An 18,333-nucleotide genomic window follows, 5' to 3' on the forward strand; every position below is an offset into this window, starting at 1 on the left:
TAATTAAGTATTAAGGCCACAGATAAACACTAAACATGTCCAAGAAGCAAAAGCAGATGACCATATCAGCACATGTCCAGAAACAAGATAAAATGTCTGAGACAAATGACCTAGAGGTAGACCTGGACTCCATTTTGGAAGGAGGGCAAGCATTGGAAATGCCTGAGAAGGAATTCAGAAAAATGATTATAAAATGTATCAAAACAACTTTACATTATAAGCCAGCATGAGGCTTGTCTGCTTCTGTGAAAGCACTTTGCACTGCCAAAAGCGCCAATCGTAAGAATGATGCCCGCACCCCAGAACCCCAATCTTCTTACCCCCTCACATGGGTGGGCCACTTACAGTGTGAACATTAGTAAACACTGACAACATTCCTCCATGTTGAGGCAGAAAGAGACAAGGAGAGGGGTAAGTAGAGGGTCAAGGGTAGGGGACAGGGAATCTGGTCACCAGAATCTCCTGACAACCTGAGTCCAGAAAGGCGCTAAACCTCTACTCTGCCCTAATGAGCTGGAAGTTGGTGTTCCCAAAACTTCCTCTGAACTCCCAAATCTGACTGTACACAGTGGCATTGCTGCTGCTTATGCATTAGAAAGCCGCAGGCCAACCCTGCTGTCACATGCTTTGTCACTCTGACAGCAAGCTTGTCTGGATCAAAGTGTGCTTGTCAATGCTGCCTTCAGGCTGTAAGACAAATGGGAGAAGATGTTTGTTATATGGTCAAAAAATGAGCCAACTTGGGTTTCCTAATTTCTTATCATTTATTGATCATGACTGACTGACCAGTGTTTACTTATATATGAGAGTCAGAGGAACTCCACGTTTTTACATCAGCCTGAATTCGTAATGATGTGACCTGGTGCTGGGTGGGTAGGTTTCCCTGAGAGACATGCTTGTCAAAGGAAGGATGCCTGCGGTTTTGTACTGTACCCAGTCCTTGTGAAGCTAGGAGCAAGGAAAACCACTTCCCTGATTCTCACTATGGCTAACAGGAGAGCCAATGAAGGGTGTGTGCACACAAGGTTAGGCGGTGCAAAAATGGGCTCCAGAACACTCTTCTGATTTCTTTCTATATCTCTTATTATTTTCCTGAACTTCTCTAATAGTATTCATTCAAATTGCAGTATTAATAGCCAAGATTTACCTCTCATTTCCTTCTGCAGCCCAGAAAGTGGTGCCCAGCAGTGGTAGTTGCCATAACGATGATAATGGTGGTGATGATGATGATGATGATGGTTAAGGTGAAAATGATAGTGACTACCTTTTTTCAAACACCTTTTCTATGTCATGTGCCAAGTGAAACATCTGGATTCTCCCTAATCCTCACAAATGCTTTAAGGAAAGAGACATTATTTTTCTCCTTATTGCAGTTGGTAAAAGGGAAGCTCAGGGAGGTCAGCAGCCAACAGCAGCACTTGTAGCCACTGATGTTTTTGTGCCTGGCACTGTTATTATCTCCCATTTTACAATGACTTAGAGTTTAATTCACCAAAGTAAAGGTCACACAGAATGCAAGTATCAGAGGTGAGATTCAAACCTAGATATTCTCACTCCAGAATGTAATACTCTCTCTTTGGAGACATGAAGACACAAAAGAGGAATCCACTATGAAAATACCTTTTCCTTACTGCTTATTCTCCCAGCTCCCAGCTCCTCTTTGTTATGGGGTGAACCCAATGTTTGCAATAGTTTACAGAGGACCCATGTGACCTGTGAAAACTGATACTTTCAGTTATTTCCTGTCTCTATTATTTGTGTGAACTATTGAATTATTCTTTTAACTTTTTCACCGTAATTTGGTTCATAGCATCAACAAACCAAAAAGAGATTGTTTACCTGCCATCTACTGTTGATAGTGTGGGAGAAAGATTCTGCTGTAATTTTGTAATGCCTTGTGCAAAGCCGTCTCCTAACTGAAGTTCTCCAACTCTGCTGTAATTAAAGGATGGTCCAGGCTAGACTTCATCCCTAGCATATAGAGGAGAGATGCTTGTCAGTGCATTAATGAAGCATTTGGATGCGGATCCCCAGCCCCCAGCACTATGACCTGACCAAGTGTTCAGAGACAGCCCTTCTGAAAGGAGTTCAGGCTGCACTTAAGATTGACACTCACACCCAATTTGTGGGAAATCGCTTGAGGGGCTATTTTGTTGTGGTAGCATTTTGTATTGCTCTCTTTCTGAGTCTTTCACCCTCTCCCGCCAATGAATCTTAGTCTCTCTTTTTCTAAAAAAATAGCTGTTGATATCGGCTAGGACTTGGACACAATTAAACAACTAAGGTGGTAGATAAGATCATATCATTTAGACATTTAAAAAAAAAATCTTAGAAATAATCTCGAATCTCTTTATTTAAGAGAAGAAAACCGAGTTACTAGTAAAGTGATCGGCCCAGTTCGTATGTAAACTGCTAAAACTAGAATCCATGTCAACCAGGATTTCCTGAATTCCAGCTCATTATATACACTGAAATCTATCCCCAAAGTCTAAACACAGAATCTTGGTGTAGTGTTGCAGGATAATGTGCTGGACTGCAAGGTCAGTTTGAGTTGCAATTTTGGCAGTTCAAACCCACCAGCCACTCCTCGGAAACCCTATATAAGGATCACTGTGTTCAAAACCAGCTGGACAGCATTTAACAACAACATATATGTGTATGTAATACTTATGAGCCCAAACCACTTGATTTAAATTTAGCTATGGCTGTACACCATAACTAGATCTTAGAATATATGCTACCATTGACTTAAAATTGGTAAACTCCAAGGAAGGTTTAAGAAGAAAACGTGAATGGACAAATATTTTTAAATTCATGGTTTTGGGACTCAAACAGCACCATTAAGGGAGTTCTGCGTATGTATCCAGGACAGACCTAACTTTTTTTTTTTTTAAGAGCGTAGAAGTTGAAAACAAACAAACATGATTTTGCATAGTTTTGATGGGGCCATAGTCAGAGATAGAACATTTAGATTTCTAACAGATTCATGGTTACTTAGGGGTGAGGACAACAATTGGGCCTTGCATGTCTAGGCAGGCTGTGTGTATAGAAACAAAGAGTGGAGAGGACAGTTTTTCCTTGGAAAATTGATTAATGAGTTTGGGGAAAATATAAGTTGGAGATTCACTGAAAGATGATGTTGGTCAGGGCATGCATTATTAAGCAATACGACATATCATTATTAAACACAGAGACCCTTACAGCTGTAGAACATTACTGTTAAAAGAATTATTGTAGTTGTTAGTACCATCAAGTCAGTTCTGAGTCATAGCAGTCTTGTATAGGGTTTCTGATGATCAGTTGGTGATTTTGAACTGCTGACCTTGAAGTACAAACCAATCTTGTGGTCCAGTGTTTACCATACAGTGAGTCATCAGAACTCCATTAAAAGAATAACATATGAAAATAGTTTAAATCATCAGTAAAGGAATTAAAGTTAAAAAGGGTCTCCTTATAAAGTCCTTGCAGCTACTATTGAAGACTGCTGGAAAAAAAAAAATCCAATTATGGAGAAAGACCCTTTTTTTGGAGCTACAATTCAGCAAAGGATTTGAATGTATATTTCTCCCAGGTGGCACTGTGGGTTAACGCACCGGACTGCAAAGCCATTTGAATTGCAAGGTCGGTGGTTCAAGCTCACTAGCTGCTCCTCGGATACCCTATACAGGGTTGCAATTGGTCAGAACCAGCTAGACGACACTTAACAACAACAATAAGAAGAAAATACACAAGTAGACAGCAATTACATGAAAAGATGCTTTACGTTATCAGCCATCAGGAAATGCAAAGTAAAACCACAGTTACATAGCACTTTTCATCTGTTAAAACAGCTATTAAAAAAAAAAAAGGAGATTATGGCAAGTGTTGATAAGGGTGTGGAGATACTTGAATCCTCACAGATTGCTGGCCGGATGTAAAATTGTCCATCCTCTTTGGAAAACAGCTTGGAAGTTCTTCAAAAAATTATGTGTGCTAAGTATATATGCAAAAACCTGAAAACACATGCCCGTACATAAATTTGTACATTAATGTTCAAAGAAAGCCCTGGTGTGGTGCTGTATAATAAATACTGACCGCCTAGCCACAAAGCCAGCAGTTCAAACCCACCAGCCACTCTTGGAAACCCTACACAGGGTTGCTATGAGTCGGAACCGACTTGATGGAACTTAATTACAATAATGAGTCGAAATCAACTTGATGGTTCTTAACAGCAACAACAATGTTCATAGAAACATTCATAATAGTCAAAAGATAAAAAGCAACCCCAAATCCATCAAGAGGTGAGTGGATAAACAAAATGTGTCTATCCATGGAATATTTTTTCAGTCGTTAAACAGGAATGCTAAAACATGGATGAACAAGTAGAACATTATGTTATGTGAAATAAGGTAGATGTGAAAAAAAACACATAGTATATAAGTGGCCTTCAAAAAATTCATGAAAAAAATCCATTATTTTTTATTTCCATTTTTCCACAGACGTTTTTGAAGCTCACTTATATGATTCTGTTTAATTCAAACATCTAGAATAAGCAAAGCAATAGAGACGGAGTTACAATAATGGTTGCCAGAGGATGAGCGAAGAGAGGAATGAGGACGGATACAGGCTTTCTTTTTTAGGTTGATGAAAATTTTGGGGAAGTAGATAGAGGTGCTATAGTAAAAACCACAAAACTGTATACTTTAAAAGGGTTAATTTTATGATGTGTGAGTGATGCCATTACAGTTACTGTTCAAAACCAAAAATGCAAATAATGTGATATATGTTGTTGTTATTGAGTGCTATTGAGTCGGCTCCACACATAGATTTAGCAAATTCATGGAGTGGCACCGTTGGATTAGCACTGGACTGTGAACTGTAAGGTCAGCAGTTCAAACCCAGCAGCTTCTCCTCAGAAACCCTATATACCCCAATTTTGGACGCCCATTGGAGTCCTGGTATGGCGCTGTAGGATAAGCGCTCCACCATAAAGTCGGTTTGAACTGCAAGATTGGCAGTTGAAACTCACCAGCTGCTTCTCGGAAACCCTATACAAGGTCTCTATGAGTCGTAACTGATTCTACGGCACTTAACAACAACATTTCAGATTTGTCTGGTTCTATTTCCAGCTTCAGTACTTCATAATCAGGATTGTTTTAGTACCCCTTGGTTGAGTCTGGAGATTCAACTTTTTTCTTGAATTTTCGTTTTTGCCCACTCCAGAGTGATGATCCCTTCCCAGAGAGCATGCTGACCTACATGGCTCAAGCCTCCAAAGGAAGTAGTTCTGCTCTGACCTACCCTCCCATGTCTTGGGCCAACTACCCTGAGGATATTTCACTGCGGACCCTTGGCCCACTCCAGCCAGACGAGCTCAGTCCTAAAGTGGACAGTGGCCTGGACAGACAGAACCTGATCGCGGCCCTCAGCGCCTACGCTGCTCAGAGACCTGCAGCACCAAATCTGGACAAGGGTACTGCGCACCGCAGCGGCATCCTGGCGCCTCCCGTGCCTCGCACAGATCGCTATGAGTCAGCCCCTGAGGAGGACGACCTGGGGATGCTGTACCTTCTCCGAGCGCATTTGAGAGCATTGAAGCCCATTACGACCCCCACAGCCCAGCAGAAGTGGCCTCCTGGTCTGGAAGATCCCAAGGAGCCCCTCAGCGAAGGAGATGGTAAATGCCTCACTTTCTTTTGGTGTGTGTTATGTGTTTGTTTTTCTTGAAACTGCTTATAACCAGGCCGCATCAATATTAATTTTCCCTAATTCTCAGCCATATGTTGATGAGCTGTCATGTGTTCTCCACTGGCTGTGCATGTCTTTTAGGATGTCAACGTAGAAACAAGGTCCTCATGTTTTTCTCATGTCCCCATGGAGGGGGTTCCAACTCATGGCTGTCTCATGTAACAGAAGGAGGGTTGCTCATATTGCCCAATTGTTGGCTATGTTCAAGTCTGTTGTGCATTTTGTCAGTCTATCTAGCCAAGGGCTTACCACACCCACTCTGTCCTCCACTTCCCCAAACATGATGTCTCTCCTGATGACCATCCAAAGTAAATAAGTTCATATTCTGTGAACCATAGGATTTTTGTTAGTTAATTTTTGGAAGTAGATCACCAGGCATTTCTTCCTAGTCTGTCTTAATCTGGAAGTTTCACTGAAACGCATATGCCACAAGTGATCCTGCACAACAAGACATAAGCCACTACAGTGTGACAGACTGTCAGGCATGTGGGGTGGGTTGGTAAAATGCTTCTCAAGTGTGAATTGAAGAAGTAGGCCTGAAATGTTTAGTTCTTGGTTCTTTTCAATTATTTCCCCCCAAATTTACCAAAGTTTACTCTGTTTATGGATATGAAAAAGCAGTGGGGGAAGGTAGGCCTTAAGTGTTTTGGTTACATAGTATTTTGTAAATTTGAATATGAATGCTTTTAGATTATGCCTGTTCTATCCACCTTGTTGACATCTCACCACTGCTGATGGTCAAACATGTGGCCACTTCACATGTGCCTGGTTGTTATGTCCCTAAAAGTACCCCATATGAAGCTAGAGACATTCAGAATGCAATGAACATCCAAACTGTAGTTTTCAACATTTTCATGTGAGCTATAGCCATGTGGTGGAGTCCTGGTGTGTCACTGTGGGCTAATGAGTCAGATTGCAAAGTTGTTTGAACTGCAAGGTCGATGGTTCAAGCTCACTAGCCGCTCCTTGGAAACCCTATTGTTGTTAAGTGCCGTCGAGTCGGTTCCGACCCATAGCGACCCTGTACAGGGTTTCCGAGGGTGTAAATCCTTACGGGAGTAGAAAGCCTCATCTTTCTCCCGCGGAGCGGCTGGTAGTTTCGAACCGCTGTCCTTAAGGTTCGCAGCCCGATTCGTAACCACTACGCTACCAGACAAGGTCGCTATGGGTCAGAATCGACTCGACGGCACTTAACAGCATAACCATGTTCTCATTGTCCCATGGGACAGTGATGCCTACTAGTGCTGGTGTGGCGCTGTGGGTTAATGTGCCAGACTGCAAAGCTATTTGAACTGCAAGGTCAGCAGTTCAAACTCACCAGCTGCTCCTCAGAAACCCTTATACAGGGTCTTTATGGGTTGGGACTGACTCAATGGCACTTAACAACAACCAATAACTCCTCTACAGAAGTCCTTCTGTGGTGCTGTGGGCTAATGCACTAGACTGCAAAGTCCATTTGAACCACAGGGTAGGTGGTTCTAACTCACCAACCACTCCTTGGAAACCCCATACACAGTCACTATGAGTTGGAACTGATTTCCAATTCCTCTACAAGGAGTCCTGGTGTGGTGCCGTGGGCTAATGCGCTGGTTCCAAGGTTGGTGGTTCAGGCGCACCAGCTGCTCCTTGGAAACCCTACACAGGGTTGCTATGACTCAAAGGCAAATAACAACAACTCCTCTACAATACATAAAAGTTTCTTATCTATTTATTTCTCAAATGGACTTTCTCTAAGACCATTTAATATGAAATGAGATTCTCAAAATTACTTTCTTTTTGAAAAAAAACACAATTAAAATCAAGTGGTCACTTTTATTTTTTCAGTATTGACTGAGAATCACATTAACAGTGTTGTTGTTAAGTGTCGTCGAGTCATTTCTGACCCATAGTGACTCTGTGAGGAGCAGCTGGTGAGCTTGAACCACCAACTTTGTAGTTCAAACCAACTTTGCAGTCTGTCGCATTAAGTCACAGAGCCAGCCCTTTCTATTTTCCAAAAGTGAAAATCTAATTGAAGTTGTTTTGACATCTTTTTATGTGTCACACTACATATTGCCACTTTTTAATTATGAAGCTCTTTCTCTCACACACACACACTTTCTTTTCCTCACTCTGTTCTCATAGCAGTTATAGCAATTTGTAAATGAAAGGAATGATAAGTTATAATTAGTGGGCAGGTTATGTGACCATTACCAATGCTTTCTGCGTGTACCTATCTTGTGGGGAAAGGTGCATGAAGAAGCTGATTGTGGACCTGACTCAGAATTTGTTGAACATAATACACTGATGGTAAGACCGATATTTGTTTATAAGAGGATGATGCTGTTGCTGTTGTTGTTGTGAAGTGCCGTTGAGTCGGTTCTGACCCATAGCGACCCTGTAAAGGGTTTCCAGGGAGCAGCTGGTGAGCTTGAACTACTGACCTTGCAGTTCAAACAGCTTTGCAGTCTAGTGCATTAGCCCACAGCGCCACACCTTTAGGTGCTGTCAATTCAGCAGGGACTCATAGCGACCTTACGTACACCAGAATAAAACATTGCCTGATCCTGCACCAATCTCACAGTTGTTACGCTTAAACCCATTGCTGTTGCCCCTATGCCAAAACATGTCATTGATGTTCTCCCTCTTTTTTTGCTGACCCTCCACTTTACCAAGCATGATGTCCTTCTTCAGATACTGGTTCCTCCTGATAATATACTCTAAGTATATGAGACAAAGTCTGGCCATATTAGCTTCGAAGTAGCATTCTGGCTTTATTTCTTCCAACACAGATTTGTTTGTTCTTCTGGCAGTCCATGGTACTTTTAATATTCTTCTCTAGCACTATAACTCAAATACATGAATTCTTCTACAGTCTCCCTTATTCATTGTCCAACTTTCACATGCCTATGAGGGGATTAGAAACACCATGGTTTGGGCCAGGTGAACCTTAGTCTTCAAACTGACATCTTCACTCTTGAACTCTTTAAAGAGGTCTTGTGTAACATTTGTCTAATGCAATATGTCATTTTCTTTCTTAACTGCTGCTTCCATGAGTGTTGATGGTGGATCCACACAAAATGATCAATTTCAGACTGAAGAAGTTGGTAGAATTCTTTAATGTTTCATCACTGGCTTTAGTGGTTGGTGCATAAATTTAAATATTAGTGGTCTTCCTTGTGTCGTTGTTAAATGCCATTGAGTCAGTTCCTAGGAGCTGACTGGTGAGCTTGAACTGCCGACCTTGCAGTTCAAATGGCTTTGCAGTCTGGCGCATTAACCCACAGCACCACACCAGGATTAGTAGGCATCAGTAAATACTTGTCCCGTGGGACAGTGATAACTTGGTTGTGTTGTTAAGTGCTATCGAGTCCGATTCTGACCCATAGTGACCCTGTATAGGGTTTCCAAGGAACAACTGGTGAGCTTGAACCGCCAACCTTACAGTTCATACAACTCATTAGCCCACAGTGCGACACCAGGACTCCACCACCTGGCTACAGCTTGCATGAAAATGTTGAAAACTATAGTTTGGATGTTCAACTTCTACACTGTACATTCATTGCATTCTGAATGAAACAACGTATTGCATTAAGCAAATCTGCTACACAAGATCTCTTACAAATGTTCAAGAGCAAACATAAATTTGAGGATTAAGGTGTGCCTGCCCAATGTTTCCACATCCCAGGTGTGAAGGTATCACTTTGTCCCCAGCTTTCCCCTGGTGTTTGCAGAGAATAATTTGGGTCTTAAGTGCCTGCCAGGCATTTGGGCAGTAAGTAGTTTGGATCAATTAATAAATTGACTTTTCAACTTCAGGTATATATTAACTAAGCATATCTGGTGATCAACTTTCCTAGGTTTGCACTGTAGAAATTTGCTACTAAAAGGAAATTAGCTCTCTTGGGTCCTTACTTCCAAGATGACAAAGAAAAGGAGAAACAATGGTCGTGCAAAAAAGGGCCATGGCCACGTGCAGCCTATTTACTGCACGAATTGCGCCCACTGGGTACCCAAAGACAAGGCCATTAAGGAGTCTGTAATTCGAAACATAGTAGAGGCCACAGCTGCCAGGGATATTTCCGAAGCCAGTGTCTTCAGTGCATATGTGCTTCCCAAGCTATATGTGAAACTCCATTATTGTGTGAGCTGTGCCATTCTAGTGAAGCTCGGAAGGAGCGAACACCCTCACCCTGATTTAGACCTGCAGGTTCTGCCCCATGACCGCCACCAAAGCTCGTTGTAAAGAATTGAGCCCTTAAAAGGCTGAAGTAAAACTAACCTGCAAGATAATAAAATGAAAATTACACTTAAAAAAAAAAAAAAATTAGAGGACGCAATATTCAGAGAGTATTTCTTTAAATAGGATCTCAATTCTCAGCTGGTTTTGTCTCATTTTGTTACAGTGTTGTTGTTGTTGTTGTTAAGTGCCGTTGAGTTGGTTCCGACCCATAGCGACCCTGTACAGGGTTTCCAAGGGTGTAAATCCTTACGGGAGTAGAAAGCCTCATCTTTCTCCCGTGGAGCGGCTAGTAGTTTCGAACCGCTGACCTTAGGGTTTGCAGCCCGATTCATAACCACTACGCTATAGGTAAACTTTAATTACTACCCCGAGTAACCTGTTCTGAAAAGTAGTGTATTCTAGTCTGGCATTTGTCACTTAGCATAAGTCCAGATAAAGGTCATTAAAAAGATAAGAAAGAAAGAAAAATGACCAAATGGATGTCAGAAGAGACTGAAATTTGCTTATAAACATAGAGTAGCTAAGGCAAATGGAAGAAATGATGTAGTAAAAGAGCTGGCCAGCATATTTCAAAGGGTAGTTCAGGAAGACAAAGTATAATATTAAAATGAAATGTACGAAGACCCTGAGTTAATAAAAAACATAGAGAAGAACATGCTTAACAATTCTCAAGCTTAAAGAACCAAAAAGAAAATCAAATCTTAACTTGCAGTTTTGAAGGGTTCTGTGGGAAAAATCCTAAAAGAAGATGGAATGGAGGAAATGGAAGAGTACTGTTTAATACTGAGGGACTACAATCATTGTCATGAAACAAATGTGTATAAATTGTCGAATGGAAAACTAATTTGCTCAAAACTAGTTTGCACCAAAACCACAATAAAATGTTGAAACTATAATATAAATATCTTATGTTTTTAACAAAAATGTATCAGAATTCAAAGATGTAGAAAGGAATGCACAGTCACTGTGCCCAAAAGAATTGCTCAGTGTTCAACCATTTCAGGAGGTAGCATAAGATCAAGAAGGGATGGTATGGAAGGAAGAAATCCAAGCTGCACTGAAAGCTTTGTCTAAAAACAAGCCTCCAGGAAGTGAAACAGTATCAACTGCTATGTTTCAACAAACAGATGAAACATTGAAAGCACATACTAGGCTGTACCAAGACATTTGGAAGACAGCTACCTGACCAATTGATTGGAAGAGATCCCTATCTGTGCCCGTGTATCAGAGAAAGTTGATGCAAGAAAATATGGGCATTATCAAATAATCGTATTACTATCACATGCAATTAAAATTCTATTGAAAATAATTTAAAAAAACAATTGAGAAGTGCATCAAGGAGCAGCCAGAAATTCAAGCCAGATTCAGAAGAGGAAACGGAGTGAGGAATACCATTGCTGATGTAAAATGGTTCTTGGCTGATAGCATAGAATACAAGAAAGATGTTTACTTGGTTTTATTGACTATACAAAGGTGCTTGACAGAGTGGTTCATAATAAATTATGATTAGCATTGCAAAGAATAGGTATTCCAGAATGCTTAATTGTGCTCCTGCAGAACCTGTACGTAGACAAAAACGCTGTTCTTTTTTGTTATAAATTATGTGATTCTTTTGTTTGAACAGAATAAGGGGATGCTGTATGGTTTAAATTCAACAAACCTGTGCATCAGGGTTGTAACCTTTCATGTTATTTAATTTGTCTGCTGACCAAATAATATGAGAAGTTGCAGAATATGAAGAAAAATACAGCGTCAAGATTGGAGAAAAATTCATTAACAACCTGTGACATGCAGATGATTCAAACTTGTTTGCTGAAAGTGAAGAGGACTTAAAACATCTACTGATGAAAATCAAAGACTGCAACCTTCAGTACAGATTACTCCTTAATATAAAGAAACTTTTTCTTACGCCTGGACCAATAAGCAACATCATGAGAAACAGAGAAATAATGAAGTTGCCAAGGATTTCTTTTACTTGGAGACACAGCCAATATCCATGGACCTAATGGATTAAGCAAATCTGCAAAATACCGTTTTTAAAGTGTTAAAAAAGCAAAGATCTCACACAAATGGTATGTATTTTCAGTTGCATCATATGCGTGTCAAAACTGGATAATGAATAAGAAAAAAACAAAGAAGTTCTGGTGTAGTTGAATTATGGTGTTGACAAAGACTATTGACTAGATTGTGGACTGCCAAAAGAATAGACAAATCTGTCTTAAAAGAAGTAGAGCCAGAATGCTTCTTAGAAAGGAGGATGGTGAGACTTTGTTTTACAAATTTTTGACATATTGTCAGAAGGGTGCAGTCTCTGGTAAAGGACATCATGCTTGGTAAAGTAGAGGGTCAGAGAAAAAGAGGAATGCCTTTAACATGACGAATTGGCACAGTGGGTACAACAATGGGCTTAGCCATAACTACAATTGTGAGAATAGTACAAACCAGCTACATGTACAACAGTTACCTGTTGTACATAGCGTCACTATGAGTCTGTACCTACTCAATAACACATGACAACAACAACATAAATCCAGGCTTTTCCCTCCTCCTTTGTCATAGTTACTTTCCATCCTGAGTATACAAATTGATTTTAATGTGAAATAGCCTTTAGAAAATAATTTGACTGCCCTACCATGAAATGAAATCACATAATTAATACCCAAGCTAACTTCTTGTATTTTTTCTTATCCCTTTTATTGCCTACAATTGAGAGAGGGTTAGACTGAATGTATGCACGGCTAGAGCAATGAATGCTTTATCCAAGACTGGACTTCGGGCTCTTTTGTTGTGGATAGTGAGCTATATAAGCCATTTAGTTGTGATATTGTAAGCTTTTCAAATTGGCAGGGGAAAGCATTTCACTTTCCTTGGGTTGTTTTTAGTGAAAATAAAAAGCATGCTGATATATGCTCATGCCCATCTCGACTGAGTGTAAGTCCAAATGAGGACAAAATGCAATAATAAGCGCCTACTGAATTTATCTGAATCCTTTGCAAATACATTAGAGTTGGATTCTGGCAGTTAAATGGATTGTGTGCCCTCTAAACAAAATGAATGAAATCCATTTTTCAGGCTGCTGCTGCTGCTGATAATGATGTTAATGGTGATGAGGATGTATTTTGCCATGGTTAAACTAGGTACTTTCACACATGTTGTTGTTAGCTGCCTTTTCATATATACATGATGATAAAGGCACTTGGAAGCAAAAGGTGTTTTGCATGGTTCACATCTTTGGTAAAGAAATTTTGAAGTGAGGTTATCTGCAGGCTATTGTTTACTCTCTAAATTATGTTGCGTTTTGTTTTGGGGAGTCTGTTAAAACATACAATTGCAATAGGTCAGATCTACAGCAGGTGTGAGTCCAGAGTCATTGTGAGTTGATCTCCTATTCCAGGTTGTACATGTTTGATGGACTGACATTTGATGTAATTGCCCTGCAAGAGCCCACTTGGATCACTGAAAGCTACTTAAAATGTCATTATAAGCTGGATGGAATCTCAGAATTATATGGTGCAGTTGATGGAACAAAGGCATTTTCCACTTTGATCCTCAGGATATGTGATTGTGCTCCCATGTCATGGTCCCTCCTTAATCTACCAGAGCTATTTGGATTCTTTAAAACTTATTTCTGTTCATCTTCAAATGACTGACAGAGGACACCTTTGATTTAATTCAGTGTGTCATAAAATGCACATGTATGGTTGACAGTGATAATATGGGAGGTGTTTATTAATATGTATTCATGGTGCTTATCATAAGCTGGTCAGCAACAGAGATTCTGCCATTGTACAACAGTTTCTTTGAAGTTATTTTTTTCACTAATGGAAACCCCAAAAGATTATGTCTTGGATGTGAGCATGTAATTTTCAAAACTGCATTTTATTATTTCATTATAAAGGTGGGCATTTCTTATTATAGTCATTCCAAAGGTATAGTGAAATTCTCTTTGGTTCAAAAGAGATCTGCATAATTGGAAGACTATACCATGCTCATGGACAAGAAGATTTAATGTTGTGAAAATGTTAATCCTACCCAAAGCAATCTATAGATATAATGCAATCCTGATTTAGAATCTGTCATCATTCTTTAAAGAGATGGAAAATTAATCACCAACTTTATATGGAAAAGAACAAGTCTCCAGATAAGCAAAGCACTACTAAAGAAAAAGAACAAAGTAAGAGGCTTCACACTTCCTGATCGCAATTCCTGCTCAAGGCCCTATACAAGCCTCAACGTCCAAACTCTGAAATGAATCACAAGCTCCTCAGCAAGGCCTGACTTAGGCTGAGACTCCCGGGAGTACCTGTGAACCCTATCAGCAAATGAAGGAAACAGGGACTTCCAACAACTTCCAGCAGCCTTTTGTCTGAACTGTCCAAACTCAGCTTGGTGGTCCATCTGGGCTGGGCTAAACTCTAGCCTACAGTTACAGAGAACAGATAGGTAGGCTTGGAACTCCTGTGGGTCAGCCCCCAGATGTGGTTCTGAATGGGTGTCCTTCCACTCACAACGTTATATATTATACATTTATAAGATTTGTTCCAAAATATTTACTTTGGGTTTATTTTATTTTTTTTAAAGTAAGTAAATTAATTGAATTGCTTTTATTAGAGATAAAAATAGCATGGATTTCTTTATCATCTTAGTTTGTATTTAAAAAGTTTCTTTTAAATATGAGCTTTTAAAAGCATGTCAGGTTTCAGTTTTTACAGGTTATGTTCATCCTCATGGATAAAATATGTTGTTGTTGTTAAGTGCTATCAAGTTGATACTGACTCATAGCTACCCTGTTTAGGGTCTTCAAGAAATGGCTGGTGGGTTTGAACCACTGACCTTGTGGTTAGTAGTCCAGTGCTTATTGTACAGTGCCACACCATGGTAACATGTAGGCAGTGATTTACAAATGGACTATGTTGTGAAAGTTGTGAAGTTGCTGAGTAGAAATTCAGGAAATACATTTGTCTTGCAAATGCAAAAGGAATTGGATGACATGTCCACCTAAACACATGTGTATGTTGTGTTGTGATTTAATTTTCTTATAGTACCTTGCTGGTTTTACTGTGTCATAGAGTAAGTTTACCTGCACCACAATTGCACATTTTTCTGGCCTCTAAAACATTTTTTGTTTCTGAGGTGAGTGTGCGTGTGTGTGAATGATATTATAGCTGCCCCAGAATACTGCATCTTTAGTTCTCTATCATTCCTCACCGTAATGCCTGACTGCTTCCAGATCTGAACAAAATGAGTATCCCATATAAGTCAGTGAAATAAAGAGATGGATGGATGGACCAATGGGTAGATGAAATCTGGTATCTGACTTCAATGACTGAAGTTCATTTTTTTAATATACAATAATACTGTGGCAAACAACAGTATAACAATTTATCATCTTAAACTGAATTTTGAGCAAATTGGAAGGTAATAGTGGGTTTGAACTGCCAACCTTGTGGTTAGCAGTCCAGTCCTTATCCTATAATGCCATACCAGGACTCCCAATAGAAATGAGTCAACTTTTTTTCGTATGAACCCAATTTAGGAACCTCAAGGATGTAGTACTGTAAGGTTGACAGGGTGAGAATTTTTTTGTTTGTACTTGGAAGTCAAAGTCATAGATCACAACTATAGCAAAACAAAAGAGATGAGTCTAAATCACTCAAACTGAGAAGACAAACAAGTAACCACTGTCCAAAGCAGTGAAATTCATAAACCAACCGCTGGCTGTTCCTGTGCTAATATGTATTTGACTGCTGAGCAAATGCAAATCCTGCGCTAGAGTGTAGTCCTTGTTTAGTTACTGGTAGTTGGAACCTTTTTTTTCACTATATCTTCCTTTTTGTCCAACCACAGAACGTACTCTTGTCAACTTCACAAGGCCAATGCCTGTCAGCTCCTAAAGATCCATTTCTGAGCTTCTCCCTTTATGTCCATACAAGGAGTTGTGCTCTTTGTGTGGTTGTGTGGTCTTCTGACCTGACTTATATTAGAATTATGTTTCACTGGTAGCCTGATGAAAGAGAGGGCTGTTGTGTTCATAATGTTATGGGATGAACTTGATAAACATGACTTACTGTGCAATTTTTTCTGACTGAAAATAACTTCTAAGAGTCAGTGCTCAGCATTTGTGTTGGTTTGATGATGTAAGTGAACACTATTTTGTAAGGAGCAGGATGCATAAACATACCTCTATTGTGTTGTACATTACCTATAAAGAGCTGTGGCATCCTTTCATTGTTAGAAACAGAGGCTTCGTGCCTCTTTCTCTTGAAATTCCACAAGAAACACCAATCGAATCTCAGAACACATCCTTAAAGGGAAATAGAATGGCTTCTGTATCATTTTGATCATACCAAGTGAAGTTGGAGATAAATAAGGGTAAGTAAAAAAAATGTTGCTACAAAATCATGGAAGCCTTTATTAAACAAAATTATTAAAGTGAGAGGATATTACTTCTTGGTATAGCCTCCATTTAAGTTGATACACTTCTGAAAGCAGTGTTTCCGTCACTCTATCTCTTCCCCAAGTCATTGTGTGGCACTGTAGGATAAGCACTGTACTGCTGCCTGTTCAAACCCACTAGTAACTCCTTGAAAACCATATGGAGTCACTGTGAGTCAGTTTAAAAACAACAAATCGTTCCTTTTAAATGTTCCTTGAGCTTAGGAAGCAAAAAGAAATCTGAAGAGGCAAAATGAGGGCATTAGGATGGATGGGAAAGGTTTCCCAGTGAATTTCTTGTAGGACAGCCCTTGAGACCCTTGAAGAATAAGCAGATGTTGTCATGGAAAACAATTCCTTGGCACAACTTTCCTGGCCCTTTCTCACAAATGCAGTTTTTATTTTTCTTGAAATTTCTTCATAATAAGCCATTGTGATCATCTGGTGTCTTTTGAAAAAGACCAATCAAAACGATCCCTTTGGGGCTCCCAAAAAACAGTCCTCATAATTTCTTAAGCAGACCTTGGACCGTTTCTTTGAAGACACCCTAAAGCTACTAAGATATTTCTCTGCAGCTATGCACTAATTACAGAGACACGTTTAAACACGTTTTGTGTAGATTTGACCTGTCCATGTGTGAAGATCAAAGACTGCATCCTTTGGTATGGGTTGCACCTCAATGTAAAGAAAACAAAAATCCTCACTACTGGACCAATACATAACAACAAGGTAAATGGAGAAAAGCTTGAAGTTGTGAAAGCCTTCATTTTGCTTGGATCAATCATCAACACTCATGGAATCAGTGGTCAAGAAATCAAACTACATATTGCATTAAGCAAATATGCTGCATCAGCCCTCTTTAAAGTGTTCAAGAGCAAAGATGTCAGTTTGAGGACTAAGAAGCACCTAACTCAAGTCATGGTATTTTCAGTAACCTCATACGCATTACAACACGGAATGCCTGGCCAAGAAGGCTCAGGGAATGGTGCTGGAACTCTGAAACACTTATAAAGGTATGTTTGGAGGATTGGAGGCCTTACAGCTGGGGGAATTTGTAGGAGAATCCAGAAATCCATTGTTATCTAGTTCAAGACACTCAGCTGTTCCCGGAGCCGCCATCTTAGGAGAGAACATCTTGATTGTATTAGGATTGATATTCGAAATTTAAAGTGATAGTTCTGACATAAAGCCAAATGGCCACCACTCGTCTGTCTGTTGTACTGTGGTGGCTTGAGTTGTTGTGATTCTGAGGGCTATGCCACCGGTATTCTAAATAACAAGCAGGGTCACCCATGGTGGACAGGTTTCAGATGAGCTTCCAGACAAAGACAGACTAGGAAGAAAGAGTGACGAACTACTTCCAAATCGCTAGTCACTGAAAACCTTATGAATAGCAGAGAAACACTTTTCAGATACAGTGCTGGAAAATGAGCCCCTCAGTTTGGAAGGCACTCAAAATGTGACTGGAGAAGAGATGCCTCCTCAAAATAGAGCTGACCATGATGACATGAATAGAGTTAAGCTCGTGGGAGAAAAGTCCACAGAACCCTCATTTGCTGATGGGCCACAACTCAAAATGAAGAGAAACAGTTGTAAACATCCATTGAAAATCGGAACATGGAATATATGAAGTATGCATCTGGGAAAATTGGAAGTTTGAAAATTGGAAAATGAAATGAAACACATCAACATCGATATCTTAAGCATTAGTGAGCTGAAATGGACTGGTATTGGCCGTTTTGAATCTGACAACCACATGGTTTACTATGAAGGGAATGAAAAATTGAAAAGGAATGGTGTTGCATTCATCGTCAAAAAGAACATACCCAGATCAGTCATGAGGTACAATACTGTATGTGATAGGATAATATCCATGCGCCTACAGGGAAGCCCAGTTAATACCACTATTATTCAAATTTATGCACCAACCACTAAAGCCAGTGAGGATG

At 39.9% G+C, this 18,333-nt stretch overlaps 1 protein-coding gene across 1 annotated transcript in view; it reads left to right on the plus strand.

Moving 5' to 3' along the window:
• Positions 1–18,333, plus strand: part of PTPRN2 (protein tyrosine phosphatase, receptor type, N polypeptide 2) — a 1,341,366-nt gene that overhangs the window by 236,752 nt on the left and 1,086,281 nt on the right. The window contains exon 5 of the mRNA XM_006874435.1: positions 5,203–5,656. Within this exon, the coding sequence (XP_006874497.1) occupies positions 5,203–5,656 (454 nt within the window). The remainder of the gene's footprint in view (positions 1–5,202; positions 5,657–18,333) is intronic.

The sequence above is a fragment of the Chrysochloris asiatica genome, unplaced genomic scaffold, assembly GCF_000296735.1.
Source record: "Chrysochloris asiatica unplaced genomic scaffold, ChrAsi1.0 scaffold00277, whole genome shotgun sequence".
NCBI lineage: Eukaryota > Metazoa > Chordata > Mammalia > Afrosoricida > Chrysochloridae > Chrysochloris > Chrysochloris asiatica.